The sequence below is a fragment of the Rhincodon typus genome, chromosome 27, assembly GCF_021869965.1.
Source record: "Rhincodon typus isolate 14 chromosome 27, sRhiTyp1.1, whole genome shotgun sequence".
In the NCBI taxonomy this organism is placed as follows: Eukaryota; Metazoa; Chordata; class Chondrichthyes; order Orectolobiformes; family Rhincodontidae; genus Rhincodon; species Rhincodon typus.
The window spans coordinates 12,609,298-12,635,296 of NC_063358.1; the positions used below are offsets into that span (position 1 = coordinate 12,609,298).

Below are 25,999 nucleotides of genomic sequence, written 5' to 3' on the forward strand. Positions count from 1 at the left end.
CCAGGATCTGAGAAGGGTCCCGACCCGAAATGTCAATTTTCCTGCTCCTCTGATGCTGCCTAGCCTGCTGTGTTCCTCCAGCTCCACACTGTGTTATCTCTGACTCCAACATCTGCAGTTCTTGCTATCTCTGAGATATTTAGGATATAGTTATTTCATCAGAAAGTGAGCCCTTTTCTTAGAGCTCAGCAAATCAGGGGCAGGAGGAAATTGGTAATCCCAAAGGAAGTTAAAAGACTCTTCCTCAGTGAAACAATGAAAGATGCTAAAAGGACAGAAGGTGGTGAAGAGTGAACAACAAGCCTGCCAGGCAACTGTCTATCATTTCCTGCCAGTTTCTCAAGTTACAATGTCAACCCATGATGATTGTTCTTCCCCGTGGCCACCCTGACAATATTTCCTTTGCTCCACATTCCCAGCATTATCCAGAGGAATAATGGTCTTTAGGAAAGTGACCACACATGCACTCAGTGTTTGGTTTCCCTCATACAAGAAGAGGCAGTGCAGTGACCAGCGAGTACAACATGACTGGCAACCTTTCCATGTTGTCTGCTTTCTCCCAGTTCCCCCTCCTCCTGCCCTGTCTCAATAAAGAGCTCTTTGCCACACTCTAATCTAATGATGGGTCTGAATCTAAAACATCTCTATATTAGCACTGACGAACCTATTGTGTATATGTTGTGTGTTTGCTCTATGTACTTCAAATTTTCATGATTTTGCAATTACTCATTTTTGCTGCATTTTTGAGTTTAAAGTCCTTCCAGCACCACTTCAAGAGGGAATAAAAGTGTTTAAAATTTATTTAAACATAGTTATTTCAAGGGAAAGGTGCAATTGATAATGTAAGAATTGCAACATGAGAAATCTGCTCCACGTGATTTTTCATGTCGGGCTGACTCTGGATAACACTGAATACTATTGCCAGGATCTGAGAAAGAAAAGTGCACTTTGAAATGATGATTATCTTTATCTGTGCAGTAATCTTTTCCTTTTACAGCATACTATACGTCCATGCAGCGATTCTGCATTCAGACCAACTACTTGGCTTCCTTCTCATTAACCCTAAACTAGTGGAATATTGGAAGTTTTTTTTTCTACAGTTTAGCACTTGCATTAGACCTTAAACCTTTTGAAGCTGATCTGTAGATACTTGGAATAATCTCGAGCAAATTCATCAGGTGAAAAAACAAGCTCAATCAGAAAGAAAATGTTTCAACTCCCTGCCCAATATGCTTAGTTATTGACAAACATGGCATCTGTTCCTACCACTTGATCCAAGAAAGGGTTAGACTATCCCGCATTCTGCAGTTTTTATACAAATTTCACATTCACCCGGAATGGAATTTGAATTTGACTGTTTTACTCAGCCTTGAATGTGTCCTTGAAAATTGCACTGCGTTGCATGTGGGTCTGATTTCACAGACTGTGTGAGCATTGCCTTTTAAAGGTGATCCTTTACTTTCTGTTGCTGGTAACAAAGGCGTGTTGTGTATATATGCTTTTTGAATTTATTTATGTGGACATTCATTTTTATTGCCCCCTTTCTATCATAGAAGAAAAACTCTCTTGCTTTGTAATTTGACCATCCTGTCTGAACTCGGTTTTGCCTGGAAAGGAATGGACTGTATAGTTGCTGATGTGAACGATGCTCCATTCTTAACTTCCAGGCCTTATTTGGTGAGCAAGCAGCTCAATAGATTTCTGAAGTTATTTTGTTCTTGGCTTCCGAACAGTGCTGGTCTTGGGCAACAATTAAGGCTGTTGGTTAGAGTGTGCATTGCCAAGTACTGGATGTATCATTGTGATTCAGAGAGGCAAGAGTGGAAAATGTGGCAAGATTCTGCAGGAACTGCAACCATTTTGACTTCTCTTTTTTTTCACTTTTTTTTTCCATATCATTATTTATGTGTCCATGTTCCAAGCAATACTAAAGAGCTGCATGTGCTTGTTGTACATGAAGAGAAAAGGTGGAAGACAATTTAAAATGACTGTGGAAGATTAGTAAGATGTGCTTCATTTTATTTGTGGCTTTATTTGGTTGGCTTTCCTTCTGTTGCGATCTAATTTCACAACTGCCTTTGTGGAGTAGCTAGTGGCTATGAAGACCACTGTGGCCCTGAGATGTTAGATGACAGAATGATTCCAGGCTGTTACTGACCTATAGTTGCACATCAATGTGTCAAACAAGACCTGGATGATCCTTTGCTGGGATGTCCAATTTCTATCCACTTCCCAATGGCAGCCTCAAGGGACACTCTAAGTTTAGAGCAATAGGATTCTTCAAGGTCCACGGCAACAGAGATTCACCCACTTTGTGGCTGTGCCTGCCACCCTGTTCAAAATAACCACCAACACATCTCCTGCCTCATCAGGGGACCGAACATTCCAGACCACCGCTACACAGCTATCAAAGACACCTACCGCTCTATCCCGCCCACCCGCACTTCAGAAAATCCAACCACAGCGCTGTGTTCCTCCTCCCAGCTTACAAGCAGAAGCTGAAACAGGAGAATCCTTCATGAAACAAAGTACAGTGCTGGTCCGAGGCAGCAGAAGACCGTCTCTGGGCCTGCTTGGACTCGGTGGACTGGACCGTATGATGAGTACGCGACCACCATCACCGACTTCATCAGCAAATGTGGGGAGGACTGTGTACCAAAGAAATCAATCCGAGTGTTCCCCAACCTTAGACCTTGGATGAACCAGGAAATCCACTCCCTACTGAAGATCAGACGTGCAGCATTCAAGTCGGGTGACGGACCATTATAGAAAATCCAGATATGACCTCCACAAAGCCATCCGGGAGGCCATGAAGCAGTACCGCACCAAGTTAGAGGCCTAAACCTACAAAACAGACTTCCGCCACCTACAGCAAGGCCTAAACGACATTACAGAATACAAAATAAAACAGTGTAAGATAAAGACAAAGACACATCCCTCCCTGACACGCTCAATGCTCTCTATGCTCGATTTGAGCAGAACGCCACCGGCGTGGCAACGCCTGCTCCAACAGTCCCAGACACACCTGTTCCCTCTGTCACCGCTGCAGGCGTCAGATCGATTTTCCTGGGAATCAACCCAAGGAATGCGACGGGCCCGGACAGTGTTCCCAGCTGAGCTCTCAGATCCTGTGCGGACCAACTGGTGGAGGTATTCACCAACATCTTCAACCTCTCCCTCCTACAAACCGAAATCTCCACCTGCTTCAAGAAGACCACCATCATCCCCATACCCAAGAAAACACCTGCAACGTGCCTTAATGACTACCGCCCAATGGCTCTGACCTCAATCATCATAAAGTGCTTCGAGAGGCTGGTCATGGCCCACATCAACTCCAGTCTCCCAGCCTGCCTCGATCCTCTACAATTTGCCTACTGACGTAACAGGTCCTTAGTGGATGCCATATCCCTAGCCCTACACTCATCCCTGGAACATCTGGACAACAAGGACATCTACGTTCATTGACTACAGCTCCACCTTCATCACCATTATCCCCTTAAGACTGATCTCAAAACTCCGTGACCTTAGTCTCAGCTCCATCCTCTGCAACTGGATCCTCAGCTTCCTGACCCATAGGCCACAAGAATAGGTAACTGCACCTCCTCCACAACAACACTCAACACTGGAGCCCCACCCCCCAAAGGATGCGTCCTCAGCCCCCTACTGTACTCCCTGTACACCTACAGCTGTGTTTCCAAATTCCGAACGAATGCCATCTACAAGTTCACTGATGACACTACCATTGTGGGACGGATATCTAACAACGACGAGTCAAAATACAGAAGGAGATAAAGAGCTTGGTGACACGGTGTAATGTAAACAACCTCTCTCTCAATGTCGGCAAAGCTAAAGAACTGATCATCGATTTCAGAAAGACAGGAACTGAGGCTGAGACAGTGAAGAGCACCAAGTTCCTCGGAGTGACGATAACCGACAACCTGTCCTGGACTTCCCACGTAGATGCAACAGTCAAGAAGATACAACAACACCTCTTCTTCCTCAGGCAGTTCAGGAAATTTTCGCATGTCCATAAGGTCCCTCACCAACTTCTACAGATGAACCATTGAAAGCAAACTGTGTGGGTGCATAACAGCTGGTATGACAACTGCTCTGCCCAGGACCGTAAGAAACTACAGAAGGTGGTGTGCATAGCACAGACTAACACGGAAGCCAACCCTCCATCCAAGAACTCCATTTACACAGCCCACTGCTGCAGAAAGGCAGCCAACAACATCAAAGACCCATCGCACCCCGGTAATGATCTCCTACAACCTCTTCCATCAGGTAGAAGATACACAAGCCTGAACACATGCACCTGCAGGCTCAGGAACAACTTCTTTCCACCGTTATCAGACTGTTGAATGGACTCTAGTCTCAAATAATTAAACCTGCACGTCTCCAAGTCTTTTTGATCTGTACATCCTTTGCTTGCTGTGATCTGCCTGTACCGCTCGTAAACAAAGCTTTTCACTGTATTTCAGTACACATGACAGTAAAATCAATCAATTGAGGAGTAGGGAATAGTGTGGGTGATGCTTATGGTTGTATGAAGAAAGATGGAGAGACTACAGTGGAGCATAAAGTCTGTAATGGACTGGGTGGGCTTCATTGTCTTGTTTCAGTGCTGATGTTCCGTGTGATCACATTGCACTGGAATGCAGGCAGTGATCTTATGATCTTCTGGGCAAGCTCATCTTTCCAATTAAACAGAGTGTGAGCAAAACCGCAGCAAAATTAAAGTTTTAATGCGGCCAGAAAAAGCTCTTGTTACTTGTAAGAGCTGAACTGTCCTAAGGCAGCATGTCAGTTTATTAATGTCTTGGTTCGGAAGCAGCTTGGTCCTTTTCGGTCATATTTCCGACATGCAACTTAAAACCTTTCTTTATATTTGTGTTTTGATTTGATCGCCACTTTCTTAATTGATTCTGTCTGACAATCTTAAAAATTTTTTGTTTTTGTTTCATTAAGAATTGATGCAGAACATTTCAAACAAAGTCTCCTGTTAGAGTCAAGGCAGATGCTGCATTCTACATTCTTGGAATGAATTAGACACAAAATTAACGTTCTACCATGACATAACACATGGTTAAAACCAAATTCATTCCCTAGCTGTGCTCAGAATGTTATATAAAGTTTCAGATAGACTAAGGAGGAATGATAAGTTATCCTGCTGAAACACAATCATTTCTTTCAAGCACAGTGTACTGTACATAGATGTAACAGCTACAGTATACTTAATGCTATCCAGGCCTGATCTAATAATTATCCACCTGTTTTATTCACTGCATCGTTTATGCTGTTTGCAGCTGCGTTTTTCTTTGAGAGCCATTTACAGTTGAACTTTATGGAACAATGCCCTGATTTGAACTGATTTATTATTGTCACAGGTACCCAAGTACAGTGAAAAATTTTCTTCTGTAGGCAGATCATAACATACAAAGAACATGGGGTGACTGAACAGAGCAAGGAATACAAAGTTATGGGTGCACAAAAAGATCAACATTAGATTTTAAATTTGAGAGTTCCGTTCAGCAGTCCAATAACAGCAGGGAAGAAGCTGTTCTTGAACCTGCTGGTACGAGTGTTTAAGCTTTTGTATCTTCTGCCTGATGGAAGAGGGTGGAGCATTGCAGACCTGTTAATGTTGATGATGTGGTTCAGTTTCTATTGCCAAGCATGTTGTCTTGGAGTCAGCTCTATATCAGAAATATGCAGCACACCATCTGACGTTCTACATCACTGAGGGTGGGATTTCTCTCCCTTGATTCCTGAAGGTCAGGATCCTAACTGTTGGGCTGGACCTCACTGGTTAAACTCTATTTGGTGCAGGTAGACCCACAACACTGTTAGGGAGGGAATTCAAGGATTTTGACCCAGTAACACTGAAGGAACAGCGATGTATTTCCTAGTCAAAGTGGTGAATGGCTCAGAGGGGAACCTAAAGGTGTTCCCATGTATCTGCTGCCTTTGTCCTTCTAGGAGGTAGAGTTCATGGGTTTGGAAGGTGCTGTCTAAGGAGCCTTGGTGAATCACTGCAGTGCATCTTGAAATGGTAGACACTGCTGCTAAGTGGTGGAGGGAGTGACGTTAAAGGTGGTGGATGGGGTGTCAGTCAAACAGGCGGCTTTGTCCTGAATGGTGTCAAGCATCTTGAGAGCTGAAGCTGCATGCATCCAGGCAAGTGGAGAGTATTCCATCACACTCGTGACACATGTCTTGTAGATGATGAAGAGGGTTTTGGGGGTGACGGTTACCATAAAAATTTCCAGTCTTTGACCTATCCTTCTAGCTTCACGAGACTGGAGCTCAAACAAGTTTCACTCTAATGTCAATCACGAGGAATAACCTGGTGAAGAATGGCAGCTCGGGCAAGGTACCGGTCATCTGTTAGTTGTGCCTTGGAGGTAGGAAAGTGAACAAGGAGAAAAGTTTGGGCACGGGAAGCAAAAAGATATAAAAGTTCAAATACACATATGAACAGATTCAAGAACAGCTTTTTCCCTGCTGTTATCAGACTTTTGAATGCACTTCTCATATGTTAATCCTGAGCTCTCTCTCCGCACCTTCTCTGTGGCCGTAACACTGTATTCTGCACTCTGTCCTGCTACCCTGCTGCACTTTGTATGGTATGATCTGCCTGTAGAGCACGCAAAACAACACTTTTCACTATATCTCAGTGCATGTGACAACAATAAATCAAATCATTGCATGGCAAACTGCAGATTGCTAACATTCGGATTCATGATTAAAAATAAATAAATTTAAAAGTAACCTGCTACAAATTTATTGGTGTCTCTCCCACCTTATATTCTAACATAGAGCATTATTGTCTGCCAATACTGTCACCGTGTTTAATACTGTTCCTAGTCAAGGGTGCGTATGACCTTATACACTCTCAAACCAGAACAGTTGAGAAATCTGAACTGGGTTTGCTATTGAGATAGGCAGTAGGGACTGCGAGTAAGGTTCGAAATATGCACCGGTTTAGAGATGAGCTTCTTGAAACAGCTATCTTTTATTTACCAAATATAGAATAACCGTTGGATTGGTGCATGTGCAAATGTCATCTACAGAGCAGCTGAAACTGTAATGAACAACTTTTCAGCCTGAGCAATTCTGTTACAGGCAGTAACTTCATTCGCACAGCTGTCAGAGTGACAGCTATTTTTGGGTTTATCACCTGTTCTGGTGCTTATCGTGACTGTCTGTCTTTAAAAAATGAATCAACGACTTCATCAGCTGATGGGAGTAATGGTGGCTACACTCAGGGCTATCATCAGTCACTGGGTGGATAGTCCCAGTGGCAAAGAATATAATTACTGAATTAAAAATAACCTCTATGTCATGTAAAGTTAAGTTTTGCTTTTGGTTGATTGTCTATTTCTAAGCGTAGACATATCTCAAAATATTAGCTGTTTGTGTGATCTAATAACCTTTCTTTCTAAAAATAAAACAGCCAATCCACTTCTTTCATTCTAACCTCTTTTAGTCACTTCTGTCATTTCATCTCAGAACATCCTTTTTAACCCAGCCCTCTGCCACGTGAGCTGGTTATTTGCAACATTTCTCGTTGGCCTGATATGCAAACCTGAGCTTCCTCTCTCCACAGACAATGCCTGGGATGCTAACTGGCCTCTGTTTTCTGTTTTAGGCAACACGTTATCTTGTAATGAAATGCTCACTGGCACAACAAACATGCTAACCAGACAGCACATGGTTCTGTGGCAAAAATATGTCCAGTTCGTTATTGTCTGCTGTCACGCTAACTGATGTGGAGTGAAGTCAGACTGACTGGACTGGGCTACAGTCACATATTTGTCCATTATAGATTAGAGTCGGAGTCACAAAGCTCCTGATTCAAATCCCACTCCAGGGCATGGGGCAAAAAAATCGGGGTTGACACTCCAGTGTGACACTGAGGGACCATTGCAAAGTCAAAGTTTCCATCTTTCAGACGAGAGGTTAAACTGAACCACCATCTGCTTATCAAATATCCCATGGTGCTAATTCGATGAAGAGCATGGGGATTATTCCGAGTATTTATCCCTTGATCAATATCACAACAAACAGATTATCTGGTAATTTTCATATTGTTGTTAGTGGGAGTTTGCTGAGCACAACTTCGCTATTGTGTTTCCTACATTACAACAGCGAGTGCTTGTGAAAAGTATTTCATTAGCTGTAAAGCAATATTAAGCATTTGGTGATCATGAAAAGGCTTTCCATTTTTAAATGCAATTTTAAATTTCTGTAGAAAAACATGGCGCTGTATTACATTGCAGGTGGCTAGAGCTGTCAACTGAACATCTAACCTTGGTCTTGGTTTCTGTAGCCAGAGCTGTTTGACGCTACTTATGTCTGGTATTAGATGATAATTAAGCTACCAATGGACAATGCATTGTGATTGCAACAGTGGAGCTGGCAATAGTCAAGCTAAGTATATTAGAACATTTTGAAAATAAATTAGAACGAGGTTTACTTCTCTTTGTTTTCCAGGATTGTTTGCTCTTCACCTTTCGCAGTTGCCTCTTACTTTCTCCTGTGGTATGTACCAGATGGAAATGTGTCCGAGATTGGAAAAATCCTTTGGTACTTGGTCTTCTACTGTTTGTTCCAAACACTGCAAACAGTAAGTACTTAATAAGGGAGTTTATTTCAATTACATTTGGTGAACCAGTGACACGCGATGGAAAACACAATTTTGTATTCATTATTTCCAGATGACTCTGCTACTGGGCCTGAAGAAAAGAGTTAGTCTTAACTTTTAAAAAAAAAGTTGCTATAAGTATCTCTACTTCCATCCAACTCAGTAAATGGTCACTTAACACTTAGTGAGACGTGTTTACTTTGAGGGAGTTTGGTTGGCTTCTGTTGTTAGGAGGCCAAAGTTTGACGTTCATGAATCTGAAATCAATACCCTAATACAGCATTCACCAGCAATTATTCCATCACCAATGCCAGAAGCACTAACCTATTTCTCAAAGTTGACTCAACAATATGAACCCACTGTAACCTAATTTGTACCTGTGGCTATTTGTCTGTAAACATTCCTTTTCACCTGCTTGACTTGGCTGCTGGTGTGTTACCTTTGGGATGGTGCCATGTGATTTTTGGGAAAGTGACAGTTCTCAATGGAAGTGCATAAAAATTCAGTGTTCCCAATGTACGAATAATGTTTCCAATTATTCCAAAGTATTTAAGTTGCAATGACCATGATGAATTGTGCCAATTATGGAAAGGTTCTGTTAGTCTCAATGTCCAGAAACAGGTCTATTTGCATGAATTGGCTCTACTACTTTGCTCCTGTCAGTGATTTAAAAATTGTGCCAACATCTTTGATAAATACAAAGTTGGTGGCCTTCTTGATGCTTTATTTTAGTCCATTTGCCCTTTCCTCAGCCCTTCTCAAATGGAAGATAGATTCTCCATTCAGGATCTGAGTCATGCATTTAACATGATACTCATGCTCAGCTTGGACTAACTAAACAGCCTGCATTTTCTACCACTCCAATAATCTCTTCTGCTTTCCTAAGTCTCCTATACACACAGGCATGTTTTATTCCAGAGTGTGATTAGAATTAGAAAGGATCATGGAGTGCAGCACCAGCTCAAAGTGGAATGTAATGCATCCAGCATGCAAACATTCTTGTCACTGAGTTCCATGTGAGGGTCCATCCTATAATGTAATGTTACTGGACAAGTCATCAAGAGGCTGAAATGAATAGCCCAACAACACGTGTTCATAAGTTCAAATCCCGCCATCGTAGCTGGAGGAATTTAAATTCAGTTAATTAATAAAATTAAAGTGAAATGCAGATCATGTTAATACGGATCAGCAAACTATCGATTATCATTTAAAATCAAAGAATCATCCGCTTCACTCATGTCTTCAAGGAAGGACATCCAATGTTCTTCCCCAGTCTGACCTATATATGACCCCAGACCTACAACAAACTGGTTTGACTTCGACCTACCCTCTGAAATGACTTAACACGCCACTCAGTTGTAAGTGGGTCACCACCACGTACACAGGGGCTCCCATTCCTAATTGCCCTTGTCTGCCATATTATCATTCAGGAGAAATGAGGGTGGGGCAGATACACTGTTTCCAAAGTGATTTGGAAGTGGCCACAAAGGCAGGGTGGCAAGAAGGGGCAGTTTGGTTGGCTCAGACTTAAACCCTGTTGCATGAAAAGGTTGTTAGACCTTTAGGCATCAGCCTTCAACATCAGCCCGACCCCTGCACCTGGAGTTTTTGAAACTTAGGAAATAATTCATAATGAGCTCCATTGTTACAACAACCCATTGGGCATGTTATAGAGTCACTGTCATAGAGTCATACAGCACAGAAACAGACCCTTCGGTCCAACAACCGAACATAATCCCAAACTAAATTAGCCCCACCTGCCTGCTCCTGGGCCATATTCCTCCGAACTTTTTCTATTCATATATCCATCCAAATATCTTTCAAATGTAATCATACCCGCATCCACCACTTCATCAGGAAGTTCATTCCACACGCGAACCACTCTCTGTGTAAAAAATTTGCCTCTTTTGTCTTTTTTAAGTCTCTCTCCTCTCACCTTAACAATGTGCCCCCTATTCTTGAAATTCCCCATCTTAGGGAAAAGACAGCTACCATCAACTCTCTCTATACCTCATTATATTGTAAACTTCTATCAGGTCACCTCAACGTTCAATGCTCCAGCAAAAAAAGTCCCAGCCTATCCAGCCTTTCCTTATAACTCAAACCTTCCATGCCCAGCAACATCCTGGTAAAACTCTTCTGAACCCTCCCCAGCTTGACAATATCCTTTCTATAACTGAGCAACCAGAACTGGACACAGTATTCCAGCAGAGGCCTCACCAATGTCCTGCACAACCTCAATATAATGTCCCAACTCCTATACTCAAAGGACTGAGCAGTGAAGGGAAGCGTGCCAAATGCCTTTTTAACTACCCTGTCTATATGTGAAATCTATTAAATCTTCAGGAATAGATGATTAGTGGTTTTTTCCAAACAACACAAGATAGCTTGTCCATCAATGCATTCCAGCAGAGAGTTCCTGCCTTTATACTCTAGCTGAAAGTCTGTTCTTTTTTTCATTTTTAAAAGGCGGGGATTTTAAACCACTTCAGATCATGACACTTGGACATCATTCATGCTTCACAGTTGTTTACAGCAGTCCATAAAATTAGTGATCTCACATTGTGGGTAAAGGCCCTTGGAAAATGGATCTGTTTGAGCTGAGCATTACTGTTGATTGGCCCTCCTGAATCTGGGTATGCTGCCTGTGTATCCCATACCACCACCACTGCCACCACCACCATTGTGGGTGAGACTTTAGTATTCAGGACCTGCCTGCTTTTCTAAGCATTCCAGACCCATCCTGACTGTGTGAAAATCCAGCCCATAACCTTCTAATAATATTTTAGATTAGTTTAATATTAGTTTGAGTGTTTTCCACATTGATAGATGTGTATTTGAACCTCTTCATTCTGTTCTGTGCTGTGGCTCTTAACTTACAGGAGTACTGTATTTCTTCGAGATGCTGCAGTGGGATGTTTTTTAAATGTCAGTATTTGAAAACAAACTTTTCCATTCTTTTCTTAGTGCTTCCATGTACCCTACTCTGCACTCACAATGTTCATAAGCACAGATCAAAAGGAGAGGGACTCTGCAACAGCATATCGTGAGTAAGCCTTTTTCATTGTATTAGTGAGTTTGTAACACTAATTTTAGCATGTCTGTTATTTTACTTATTTCTTTTAAAATATTAATTTGAATCACTGCCATTGTTGTATTTCTCTGATTGTGAGCTCAATGTTTTGTAGTTTTCGTCAGCAAGGTAAAATTAAGCTCGATTGAGCAGAATATTTCTGGGAATAGTTCTGATTTTTGAGAGTGACCTGGTTTGTTTCCACAGTCCTCAATCTGTTTAAATTCTGCCATTTTATCTATGCAAGATTAAATTCACTTGCTGCACCTGCAGAAAGCTGATTTAATGTGATTTAACAACCACTCAAATAATACTCTGGAGTTCAAAGGTATTAAAAACCACAATGCTGATACTAAAATAATTCTGGATTGTAGAGAAAATGAGGAGTATCTGTGGTGTGAACAGAAAAATATTTACGTTTCTTATAACTATTCTTGGAGACCTCCAGACTGACATTAATTCTTAGGCTACAGAGTCCTTGAGGACATTTTAACCCGTTTACCTGATAGATTCTCCACTTCTAAGTATTTGAAGGTGAGTTACTATGGAAATAAATAATTGCTACTTTTCTTTGCAGGTATGACTGTGGAGGTGCTGGGAACAGTATTAGGAACAGCAATACAAGGCCAGATTGTGGGTGGGGCTGATGCCCCATGTATTCATGAAAGTGTATTTATTAATGCTTCAATGTCCACAATTGAAGTCAACACTACACAGTACAACGTCAACACATCCATCAGTCAGCTGGTATGTATTTTAGTTTCCAGCTTTTAAAGGTAGAAATATCAAAATCCAATTTCACATTATAAAAATTGGTGAGCTGGATTAGTAATAGTATGTTACCACATAGGCAGTGTTAATTAGCAGTGTCATATTGAAAAATCCACTGGGAAATGGTGAATTCCCTGTTCAGTTTGAAAACAACATACCCCAATCACAAGCATAAGCTTTAACCTTAAAGCCAAACACAGACCAGCTACAGTTGATTGGGTAAATATACTAACAGGTAGGGTGGTAAATAAATGGGAAGGAATTTCGAAGAAGCAGTTCAGTACTTTTTGATGAAATTTCATTCCATTGCAAAAGAAAAATTCAGCAAGAAACATCCATCTTGTCTTGTTAAGTAGATCTACAATTGTGTTAGATTAAAAGGAGAAGCTTGTAATGCTACAACAAAGAATATTAATCTGTGGATAGGGAATGATTTAGAAAGCAGCAAAATCCTCCCAACAAGTTGATAAAAAGGGGAAAATAATAAGTATAAATAATCTAGTCAGGAATGTAAAAATAAAACAGATTGTAAGAGCTTTTGTATGTACATAAAAAGGGGAAGAGTGGCTGAAGTAAATGTTGTTCCCTTAGAAGTCAAGACAATAGAAAATATCACGAGGAAATAGCAGAGATGTTGAACAAATATCATATCTTTGGCTTCTTTAATCAAATTCTGAAGTTACACACCAGAAGTAGAATTTAAACCAGGGGCCAATAATGAGTGAGGAAATTAAAATGATTACTATCAGTATAGAAGTACTGGAGAAACTCGAGAGAATTGTACCTAACAAGTTCCCAGCACCTGAACATCTGCATTCTAGGATTCTAACAGAGGTGGCTGTAGAGAAAGTCGATGCTTTGGCTATAATTTTCTAAAATTCCCAAGATTCTGGAATGTCCCAGTGAATTGAAAGTTAGCAAATGTAGCACCACTATTCAAGAAAGGAGGGAAGAGAGAAAACAAGAAAATACAGGCCAGTTAAGCTGACATCAGTCATTGGGAATGTACTGGAATATACTGGAATCTAGTTTTAATGAGATCTGTCACTGGTAAGACTGGCATTTATTGCCCATCCTATTTGCCCTTGAATCGAGTGACTTGTTTGGCCATTTCAGAGGGCAGTTAAGAGTTAAGCATATTCATAGAATCCCTACTGTGTGGAAGCAGGACATTTAGCTCATTCGAGTCCACACCAACCGTCTGAAAGAGCATCTCACCCAAATGCTGAAACCCTGCATTTCCCATGGTTAACCCATCTAGCCTGCACATCCCTGGACACTATGGGTAATTTTAACATGGCCAGTCCTCCTAACCTGCATACCTTTGGACTGTGGACTGGAGCACCCGGAGGAAATCCATGCAAACACAGGCACATAGCCGAGACTAGATTTCAATTCCAGATTTTTGTTTCCTTGTTGAATTTAAATTCCACTGCCATGATGATATTTCAAGCTCTGTCCCCAGGGCACAATCTGGAATCTGGTCTAGTGACATTACCAGTACCGTATTCTCTCATCTATGTTCATAAAGACCCAGCTCACACTGAATGTTGGAGTTCAAAGTGTGTAAAATAAAGAGTTATCAATTGCTTTTATCTCTCTTTCTAGAAAGCCACAAATAACCAGTCCTTTTTTTTCTTTCTGTACAGAAAAGTGCCTACATGATGGCAGCTGGAGTCATTGGAGCAGTGTATATTCTCTGCACCATCATTCTGTTTGCTGGAGTCCAGGAGAGAGACGGTAAATAACTGTTTTTGACCTATTACGTAGAGAAGGTGCATTTAAAACTATGCTCAACTTTAAGCTTCAAAATGAAATTGTGCTGCTTTCCACAGCTGGAAGTACTTTTTATATATTTTCTAATCGACCTGTTCAGAAGTGTTATTACATATCACTAGAGCAGGTGGGACTTGAACTTCCTGGCATAGAGGGACGGACACAACCACTGCATCAGAGGAGCCCTCAATCAAGTTCCTACCACAGCAATGAAGATGCTTCCTAAGAAACCCGTTTAGCAATGTTATTGACACCTCTGGAGTAGGTCGGACTTGAACCCAGGAGTCCTAGTTCAGAAGTGGGGAGACTATCATGGCACCACAAGAGGATAAGACTTCCTTAGCCCTGCAAGCACTTTATAGACATATTTCTAAATAACCTGCTCAGGGATTCTATTACGTACTCTAGAGCAGATGGGACTTGAACCTGGCCCTCCTGTCTCAGAGGTAGAGACACTACCACTCTGCCACAAGGAACCTGCAAGCACCTGTTTTTTCTCTTTATACCCAGATGTGCTTTTACAGGCAAATGAAAGTTTTCTTTCCAAATCATCCATTGTAATTTGTCACATGTTAACCACCACCAAGAAATCACCCGTGTTCTCCAATTGATTTACATGCAAAGCCAGTTGAGGGCCATCAGTGGTCAGGGAGGCGGGGAAACTTAATCAAAATGAAATTGGATACAACCATTTTATTTTTTCCTCTGCAGAAAAATAGCATTGCGACTGCCTCCTTTTTACTTTCATTAACCTATCTTTTCTAATCAACCTGTTCAGAAATGTTATTACATACCTCTGGAGCTGGTGGGACTTGAATTCACGCCTCCCGGTACAGGATTAGGGACACTATTTTCATAATTTATGAATAAAACTCACCTGTCCCTGTGACCAGTTTGGAAATGGTTACAAGTTAACACAGGTTTGTGAGTTTTCTAAAGATTTCTTGTTTAAATAAAACTTCCACTGGGGCACTATATGATATAATTTCCAAAAATGATGTGCTTTCAAAAGTAATTCAAAGCTGCTTTCAATTTTTTGCCCTGTTTCATACTCTGATTCTCTCCCTTTCACTTCTCTCCACTCCCCATTACAGCCTCTGTTTCTTCCCCCTCCCCAGATCTGATAGTTCCTAAGTGTTGGCACCTTCCATTGTGTGTGTTTGTAACACTGGTTTCTTGCTACCCACTCTCCTCATCACACATTCAAATGGGATCAATTTTACAAAGCATTTAAAAACCACTTGTAGTCAGTCCTGCAACATGGTCAGCATGTCTGGATAAGTGCATCAGCAAGAAGTGACCTGAGGTTCTTTATCAAATCACACTGAGATGCCTGGCTTTCAAAAATTTAATGCAGCTGACTGAATTCATTATTTAAGGCGCAGTTTTAACGGTGCTTTTGCATGGCTGGACATTGGACAGCATTAGGAAGTGAATTTGAACATTGTGCCAAAACAGGAGCAAAAGGGAGGAAGCAATGTGTTTCGAGATGAAGTTGGTCAGCCAAGGTAGAACATGGGGTTGGAGAAAGTTCTTGATGCCATTCAGCTTTAAATAGATTTATAACTGAGGACAAGAATTCTGAATTCAATGCATTGGGGTCAGTGAACCAGACCAGCCCATTCCCATCAATTACCTGTTCTGCTGCGACTGGGTTATAACTAGGTTTACTATAAGAAGTGAAATATTCTAAAGGTGTCCAGTAACATTAATCAATGAAGGATGAGGTATAAATAAATCAAGGCATAGATTATTCTAGCCATGGGCAATTGCACTGCTCAGCTTTACCGTGTGCTGAAGTGCTATCTATCACAAAAAAAATGCAGTGATTGATTTTGCATTGCTGCTGTTTGGCCCTGCTGAAATCTTGCTGTAAATTCGGCTGCAGACCTACATATTCAGTAATCTATTCACATACTACCTTGTGATAGTTTATCATCATACAATCAGGGAATGATACAGCACAGAGGTCATTGAGTCCATTTTGTCTGCGAAATAGTTAATGAATTAATCACACTGCCTACGTTTTTCCCTATGCCCATGCAAATTTTTTAAATATATTTCTATATTTTTCTAATTCACCATCAGTGTTTTTGCCCCCATAAGGTGAGTTTCCGACAGTCCATGTCACTCCAATAATTTACATGCCACAAGGTTGAGAATGGGCACCTTTTTTTAAAAAAATTCTTTGTTGGCCTGCAGTCAGTGACCTTTCAGCTTCTTTAAAAGGGACTGGGAAAGAATGGTCCTTTTGACTTCTTTGGAAAAGTATGCAGTCTTATAACCTCCCAAACAAATGCTAACTATTCACTGAGACAACAAGGTGTAGAGCTGGATGAACACAGCAGGCCAAGCAGCATCATAGGAGCAGAAAACTGTCTGAAGTGTGAGCTGTATTTGATCAAAGAAGCATCCAATGTTGCTCACCATGTAGCTCCTTATAATTCCTCAGTTTTTAATTGGTCACAGCAGACATTGAACTAAAGGGAAATTACATTGTAAGTGCTTCCTTTAAAATAGAACAACCCTGATACAAAAGATCAAACAAGTACACAATGCTCTTGACTCCTTCAGTAATAGGAACCACTTCTAAAGCAGGATGAGGAAAAAAGAAATGTCCAAAGGAGCTTGGTGCAACATTGCACTTCATCCAGTCAATTACAGAATCCCTATAGTGTCAAAGCGGGCCATTCAGCCCATCAAATCCACACCAACCCTCCTACCCAAACCTGTAACCCTGCATTTCCCACGGCCAATCCACCTAATCTGCACAACCTTGGACTGTGGGAGGAAACCAGAGGAAACCCATGCAGACACAGAGACAATGTGCAAACTTCACACAGAGAGTCATGCGAGGGTGGAATCAAACCTGGGTCCCTGGTGCTGTGAGCTAAGCACTGAGCCACCATGCAAGGTGATCTCCTGAGAGGAGCAAAGAAAATCCAGTTCCATCTTTTCTTTGTGTCCAAATCCATACTAAAGTAGGTCATTAAGGGCCAGATGTCTAAGCAAACAAGGAGTATGTTTGGTATCTGTTTCTCTGGTCCCCAGTCTTCCTCACAATTCCTTGAAGTTGGCTTTCTGCATCCTACAATCACTGCTATTTTCATGGTGAGTGAGATTGTAAGGATTGGTGTCAAAAGATTCCACCATTGAAACAGTATCGTGATGTGGATGAAAGCAAAATACTGAATATATTGAAAATCTGAAATAAAAACAGAGTGCTGGAGAAACCCAGCAGGTCCAGCAGTATCTTTGGAGAGAGAAACGAGTTTTGAGTTCATTACAGTGGCTCAGTGGTTAGCACTGCTGCCTCACAGCGCCAGGGACCCAGGTTTGATTCCACCCTCGGGCGACTGTCTGTGTGGAGTTTGCACATTCTTCCCGTGTCTGTGTGGGTTTCCTCCGGGTACTCCGGTTTCCTCCCACAGTCCAAAGATGTGCAGGCTAGGTGGATTGGCCATGTTAAATTGCCCGCAGTGTTCAGGGATGTGTAGATTAGGTGGGTTATAGGGAGATGGGTCTGGGTGGGATGCTCTGTGGGTTGGTGTGGACTTGTTGGGCCAAAGGGCCTGTTTCCACACTGTAGGGATTCTATGATGAGTCATGACTTTTCTTTGGGTTTGTAAGAAATCATTACCAGACTCGACATGTTAATTCTGTTTTTCCCTCTACAGATGTTGCCAGACCTACTGAGTTTCTCCAGCAGTTCTTGTTTATTTTAAATTGTGATGTGGGTTTGGTCTTGAACAAATTTGGACAGTTACTGAAAATTATGAGGAAGACAGGGGACCAGAGAAACAGATACCAAAACATACTCCTTGTTTGCTCAGACATCTGGCCCTTAATGACCTACTTTAGTATGGATTTGGACACAAAGAAGAGATGGAACTGGATTTTCTTTGCTCCTCTCAGGAGATCACCCATCAAAAGGTCAGCATGGTGGCTCAGTGCTTAGCTCACAGCACCAGGGACCCAGGTTTGAACAGTACTGCCTCCAAGAAGGCATCAATCATTTTAGTATATTAATTGCGCTAGCCCAATCCAAATTGATTATTTCAATTGATTATTTATTCATTTTAATGAGTGAAGGGCAAGTCAAATACAGGTTCTGCTGTGTTGTGCATAATACACTGTTATTTGTCACGAATGTTTTTGTATTGCATGGCCAATCTTGCCTGGACTGCTTAGGTAGCACTAAGCAACTAGTGACATGCTGACTTGTTTAAACATTAAAGACAGGCTGAAAACAGAGTAGTTGTACAAGACGTCAGTGATCTTCATGAGAGCATGTTTGGCAAGCTTTGTATAGCGTGGGTGGGAAGCCCAATGGCCAAGAGTAGAAACCGAATCAGGCACTATCTTTATGGTGTGGGACTGCCAAGCAAGTGATTTGACGCATTTCCACTTGGTGCATAATATTATGTTCCTGATCTGAGGTTGTCTGCTACTCCAGGAGTATAACATCAAACTCAGACATCTAACCATTTCCCAAACCCAGAGGAAATGAACTAATCATTCTTCAAAGGATATGGGAAAGGACCAAGAAGGCAAACAGCTTATTTCCTGAAGTTGATAACTATTCAAGATTTAGATTCCTATGATAAAGATCAGTAGAATTAATTTGATATCTCATCCTGGTAGAGAGCTCATTTCAACATCTGTCATCACTATAGAATTGCAAACTGTTTTCTCTCCATAGCCCTAGTTCTCACAATGCCCCTGATAGAATGCTGTTAAACTGTAAAGCAGTGATACTAATTTAGCTAGATCTGGTGCTGTAATTTCCAGGAAAGGTTAATATTAGAACAAAAGTGCAAGTTTAATTGATATTAGGGGACAAATCACAATCAGAGCTGTTCATATGAATGTTTAACGCACATGCTAATTTTTACTGAGAGCTATGAGTTTAACAGACAAGGTGATACAAACAGACGCAATAGCAACATTCAAGAGACATCTTAAGAATATGTGAATGAGCAGGAAGGTGAGTGATATAGACTGCATGGGGTAAGAGGTTTTTCGTTTAGAAAGATGTTATGTGTCAATGCAGTCTTGTTGGGCCAGAGGGCCTGTTCCTGTGCTGGAACAAAATTAAAAGTTGCTGGAAAAGCTCAGCAGGTCTGGCAGCATCTGTGAAGAAAGAACAGAGTTATTGTTTCAGGTCCAGTGACCCTTCCTCAGGCTTTCCTCAAAAGCCAGACCTGCTGACCTTTTCCAGCAACTTCTGGTTTTGTTCCTGATGTACAGCATCCATAGTTCATTCAGTTTTTATTTTGTTCCTGTTCTGTACTGTTTTTTGTTCTTTGTAAGACCTACTTTAAAATAGCACACAGGGAAATTATATATATTTCTTTAAGAATTTTTTTGTGTAACTGGCTATAAACTTAATATGTCATTGTAATCTTTTATTTCTGTTTCAAGAGCCATATAACAGAAAAGCACAGAAGTCCTACTCCTTTTGGAAAGGACTGAAACTCGTAATGAGTCATGGACCTTATGTGAAGTTGATCATTGGCTTCCTGTTTACATCATTGGCATTTATGGTACGATGAATACTTCTGAACAGAATGTCCAAAATAATAATTGAATTGTTCTTGCTGATTGTGATTTAGTTGTCAAACAATCACAATCTGGTTGAGGCACTTATGTGAAATGTAGAAGAGTGACTGGTGCAATACTTAATGGAGAAATGCAGGGTGAACATTTAACTCCATGTCAAGCAGATTGGCAGTATTGCAAAGAGCCTATTATCCATCTCTTACACTGACAACAGTGTGGGAAGGAGAGGGTTCAAAAACCAAAGCTCAGGACTAACCTATCTGTGTCTAGCTCGAGGGAATTGCTGCTCATCTGAGGTAACGTGTTGAGCAAAATTCAGATGGCTCAAAGAATTTGATTTTCTTTTATTATTCATACATGAGATAAGGGCGTTACTGGCCAGGCCAGCATTTATTGCCCAACCCTAATTGCCCAGAGGGCAGTTGAGCGTCAACCACATTGCTGTGTGTCTGAAGTCACATGTCAGCCAAACCAGGTAGGGGCATTAGTGAACCAGATGGGTTTTTCCAACAATTGACAATGGATTCATCATTAGACTCTTCATTCCAGACTTTTTTTTTTAATTGAATTCAAATTTCACCATCTGCTGTGGTGGGTTTCAAACCTAGGTCTCCAGAATATTAGCTGAGTTTCTGGATTAACAGCCTGGTAATAATCCCACTAGACCATCACCTCCCCGTGGATGGGGATGATAAAGAGGTCGAACTGTAGGTCGTCAGTTACTTGTGCACGTAAACCTGTGGGTGATATCATGAAGGGGCAACTTTGTAAATGAGGGTGAGTCCATTGGGAATTTCTGAGGTGGTTTTGTCATGGACAGAAAGCTGTGGCTAGAACTACTGTGGCCACAATTAGATTGATGAGAGAGGGCAATGCCACTGTGGCGACAATGGAGAAGAATTAGACAAAAATGAGGCAGGAACCCAGACTGGGAGAGGCCATTTCACTCTGCAATCCAGTGGTCATGGCTGATTTATGAATTAACTGCATATGTGGCCAATCAAAGTGAAGAATAAGACAATGAAGGATAATGCAGCATGGTCACCATCATAGAAAATTGTCATTTCTGACCAGTTAGAACTGTTCCAGTGCCACGGGAATAAAATGGAGAAAGACTGCAGAAAGCCAAAGAACGGAGGGACATTAGAGTCCTTGTGCACGAATCACAAAAAGCTGGCAACCAAGTTCAGCAGATAACTGGGAAGCCAAATGGAATATTGGCCTTTATTTCAAAGGGAGTGGGATATAAAAATAGGAACATGAGGCACTAGTCGGACCACAGCTGGAATGCTATGAACAGTTTTGGGTTCCTTCTCTAAGGAAGAAGCACTGGCATTGGAGGCTATCCAACGAACATTCAATAGGTTGATACCAAGTATGGAGGGACTCTCTTATAAGGAGACATTCAGTAGGTTGGGGCTGTACTAATTGCAGTTTTGAAGAATGAGAGGCAACCTGATTGAAACATACAAGATTCTAAGAGGATTTTATAGGGTAGATGCAGAGAGATTATTTCCCCTTGTGAGACAGTCTCGGACTAGAGGGCATAATCTCAGAATAAGGGGTCACACATTTAAGACAGGAGGAATTTCTTCTCTGAGGATCGTGAATCTGAGGAATTCTTTATCATTGGAGGCTGTCAAGGCTGGACTGTTAAGTATATTCAAGGCTGAGAGAGATGGATTTTTAGCCAGAAATGGGATTGTGGATTATCAGATCAGCAATGATCTGGTTAAATGGCAGAACAGACTTGATGGGTTGAATGGCCTACTTCTGCTCTAATGTCTTGGGGGAAGAGCTGGAAAAATGCTTTTAACAATTCAGAGATTTGAGTGAGTGAGCGTGGATCTGGATGATGGTGGCATGCCAATGGTATCTTGGAAAGGAAGGGAAGTTCAAAAATGGGATGGTATTTTAGCCAATTCCCTGTTTGTCTTAGAATAGTAGACAGAGGAATATTACACAATTAAGCATTCACAGCAAATATGCACTGGGGCCAGGACGCCACAACACTGCACTGGGGCATAGGCAATGCAGCAGTGTACAAAGTGCAGATAAATCTGTAAAAGAAATTATGCAGTAGAAGGTGGAAATTTGCCTATCAAATTGTTTCTAAGTTCTCGAAAGAGGAAGCATAAAGAAGTTGGGCAATTTATTGCTTTAGATGTGTCTGTGTGTGTACCGGTGTCTGTGTGTATGTTTGATGGCGGGGGGGGGACGTCGGTGCGCTGAATAGGGAGGAGACATTGGTGAGGTGATAATGTCATTGGAATAGCAATCCAGAGCCCCTAACTAATATTCTGAGAATATGTGATCGGATCTCACCGTATATGACTTTATGACGGCAGATGGTGAAATCTGAATTTTGTACAAGTCTGCAATAAAAGAGGGAAGTTAAATGATGACATGTAATGACTATTGATTGTTGTTAAAACTCAACTGCTTCACTCATGTCATTTAGGAAAGGAAATCTGCCATCCTTACCTGATCTGGCCTACATGTGACCCCAGACCCATCACTACGTGGTTCATTTTTAACCTGCCCTCTGGGAGGTTGAGGCTTGGCTACCAACATCCACATCAGATGAACAAATAAAACAAGGGTTTTGGGTAAAGACAGGGAGGTGGAGTTGGGGAGTATCAGCTCAGCCATGATCTCAGTGAATGGCTGAGCAGACTCTGGGCTGAATGGCCTACTTCAGCTCCTACATCTTATGGTTGAAAACTGAGTATCCCACAAAGCAATATATGCGTTAGGGTCATAAGGCAACATGGTAGCTCAGTGATTAGTACTTGCTGCCGCACAGCACCAGGGACCCGGGTTCAATTCCAGCCTCAGGCGACTGTGTGGAGTTTGCACATTCTCACTGTGTCTGCATGGGTTTCCTCCGGGTGCTCCGGTTTCCTCCTAAGGTCCAAAGATGTGCAGGCTAGGTGGACTGGCCATGCTAAATTGTCTGTAGTGTTTAGGGTGGGAAATGTACAGGGTGGGTCTGGGTGGGATGCTCCTCAGAGGGTTGGTGTGGACCTGATGGGCCAAATGGCCTGTTTCCACACTGTAGGGATTCTATGATAAGTTCAGCTACTTGTTGTATATTGTACATTTCTGATTTACAGTTCAAAATATTCTAAATGATTATAAACTCTTCTTTTAGCTGTTGGAAGGGAATTACGCACTGTACTGCTCCTACACACTGGGTTTTCCCAATGACTTCCAGAATATACTGCTGGTTATCATGGTAAGAGTGTAAGTTATGCCTTTATGCAGTAGTAACAACTTCATGTTGGATTGTGCTATGAGCTAACTTTGCAAAAATTAGCAACTGTCGCCATTTCTAGCCTCATCAGTGAGATCCTCATCACTTCTCACAATCACTTTAATTAAGAAACAACGGGTTAGAAAAGTAAACTTGGAGACGAAGGAAATTGGAAATTGGGAGAACCAATTTCAAAGACTGGAAGGTCATAGGAAAAAGGAAAGATTGTGGGCGATAAAGTATTTTGGAGCTTCACAGTTGGGAGAAAGGACAAATTAGAGTAGGAAATTTTACAGATGTAAACAGGAAAGAGAAGGAATGAAAGTTGAAGTATTAGAGCAAAAGAAAGAGAGATATGTGAAGAAGCACTGACAAAAATGTCAATAAAATAAAAAAAATTGCACACAGATCAGACAGCAACTAAAAGCAGAAACAACTGATGGTGTTTTGGGGAGAAGTTAGTTACAACTGAGAATGGTAAATTCTTTTGTTGGCAGCATAGGAAGAATCAGCTGTGGGTGAACACTGTTTGGGAGTGTGGGAGGGATTCTGGAGGGGAGCAATACTGAGGTTGGTGCATGTACCACAGAACAATAAACAAAACTGCTGCCTGGATGCCGATTCAGCTGTGAGGTTGCCAAACTCTCGTTCTGAAAAGTCTTTACATTACCTGTGGGAGCCAAGATGTTTTTGATCACGGAGCACATTGCAACACATTTTACTTTTTTTCTTATTCATTCACGAGATGAGGACATTGCTGACCACGCAGCATTTATTGTCCATCCCTAATTGCCCAGATGACAGTTAAGAGACAGCCACATTGCTGTGGGTCTGGAGTCACATGTAGGCCAGACCAGGTAAGGATGGCAGTTTCCTTCCCTAAAGGATATTAGTGAACCAGATGGCTTCTTTCCCTCCCTGACAATGTATTCATGGTCATTATTAGACTCTTAAATCTAGTTTTTTTTAAAAATTGAATTCAAATTCCACCATTTGCCATGGCAGGATTTGAACCCAGGTTCCCATAACATTATCTGGGTTTCTGGATTAACAGACCAGCAATAATACCGCTAGGCCATCTCCTCCCCTACTGTGGCACTACCAGTACTTGTCAAGACAGTGAGTGTTCCATGTGAGGCAAAGATAGAGAGGTGTCTTTTTTTTTCTGTGCAAGCTGCAGATACTGCCCTGGGAAACAAAGAGACTGTATTGAGGTGTAGCTGGGTAACACTGACACTGATGGGAGTCAGACAGCTGCCTGAAGCCTCTGCAAGTAGGAGCATCATTCCAATAGAGAGAGGTAGAATGCAAGCAACAGTTAGAGCAGTAAAAAAGTTTCAAATAATGTGGGGTCTTGAGTGGATCCATTCAGGGAAACTGAGCCTACTTTTACCAATCCTTTGCTGTTGATCAGAATTTCTCCCTAAACTATATTAGGGTAGTTAGTCCAGAAAGAGAAAAATGCTTCACAAAAGTAGATACAATGTTGAACACAGGAGAAAAAGCCTTATCCCATGATGTAAAAAAATGCAACTGCTGGCTAAATACAAACATTATTTGATTCAGCAGAGAAGATGCACAGTAATGCTTCATTAGTTTTGTTTTGTCTACAGACATCCCTTCATTTCTATAATTTCTAAAGCTGCTCAAGTAACTTTAGATTATAATGAACAACTTTGCACGGCAAATCATGTCCCTTTCAGTTGTAACCACAGCATTCGCATTTGGCTAATAGTGAAATATGAATAGAATGTGGGTGTCCTTGAGCTGAACAGTGATGCCTTTGTTCTGCTGTTTCCCAGGCATCGTGATATGGAGAAGCGCATGTGTATTCTTTTATACAAACTTCACTGAGTGATAGACACTTTTTCAGTAAAAGTAAAGGTTTCAAAAGTGGCTGGTGGAATTCAAAATTGAATTAAAGGTCCCTAGCGACCATTCAAATTCAGGGTAAGGGACACTGAGACACAGGCAGCTTGCTGCTAAAGTGCGTGGACATTCTTGAAGCAGAATTGGAGTCCTTTAGAGTGTAGTCCTCCTCCAATGTTTCAACCTTCAATATCACTCTTCAACAGTAATAACTTTAGAGGCAGTTGTGCCACTTGCAGACTTTTTGGAAGGAAAACTATTTCTGAAAGAGCCTTTTGCCATTAGGCGTATGTTTGACTAAGTTTACAATGTAACTGTCAGCTTTAGTTTGTTATTGTTGTACTGGAGGGTGGGGGTGCCTCTCTTTTGAATTAAGAGACTGTTAAAAGCTTTGCGTGGAATCGAAAGGGCGAGGTACAGACTCCTTTCCAAGACATGGGATGTGGCCTTGTCATAGGAATAAAGAAGAAATTGTAGTGAGCTCATTCTCTTGGAATCTAGCCTTTCAAATGATTTGCAAATAATTCAAATGATAATTATTTTTGGGAATAAAAGCTACATCTAACTTTATTTGGGCAACTATATTTTATAGATGAATTTAAACAAAAGTCCATTAATCGACTTGGGGTTCATTCAGTAATCTGGATCTGGATCTGGATGTTCTTTTGGGTAAACCCGAACAAACAGCACGCAAGTTAAGAGCAAATTATTGCAGATGCTAGAATCTGTGCTGAAAGCAAAAATGCTGGAGATCACAGCAGGTCAGGCAGTATCCATGGAGAGAAAGCAAGCTAATATTTTGAGTCTAGATGACTCTTCATCAGAGATAGCGAGCTTGCTCTCTCTCTCTCTCTCTCTCCACGGATGCTGCCTGACCCGCCAGTAAAGGTGAGTGTAGGGGGGAGGTAGGGAGGGGATAGGTCAGTCCAGGGAGGACAGACAGGTCAAGGGGGCGGGATGAGGTTAGTAGGTAGGAGATGGGGGTGGGGCTTGAGGTGGGAGGAGGGGATAGGTGGGAGGAAGGACAGGTTAGGGAGGCGGGGAC

General features: G+C 41.6%; 1 protein-coding gene across 1 annotated transcript in view; it reads left to right on the forward strand.

Moving 5' to 3' along the window:
• Positions 1-24,896, forward strand: part of mfsd2ab (major facilitator superfamily domain containing 2ab) — a 44,785-nt gene extending 19,889 nt beyond the window's left edge. Inside the window, exons 4-10 of the mRNA XM_020522655.2 lie at positions 8,497-8,629; positions 11,615-11,693; positions 12,298-12,467; positions 14,141-14,231; positions 19,692-19,813; positions 22,984-23,067; positions 24,888-24,896. Coding sequence (XP_020378244.2) covers positions 8,497-8,629; positions 11,615-11,693; positions 12,298-12,467; positions 14,141-14,231; positions 19,692-19,813; positions 22,984-23,067; positions 24,888-24,896 — 688 coding nt within the window. The remainder of the gene's footprint in view (positions 1-8,496; positions 8,630-11,614; positions 11,694-12,297; positions 12,468-14,140; positions 14,232-19,691; positions 19,814-22,983; positions 23,068-24,887) is intronic.
• Positions 24,897-25,999: the final 1,103 nt, after the last annotated feature.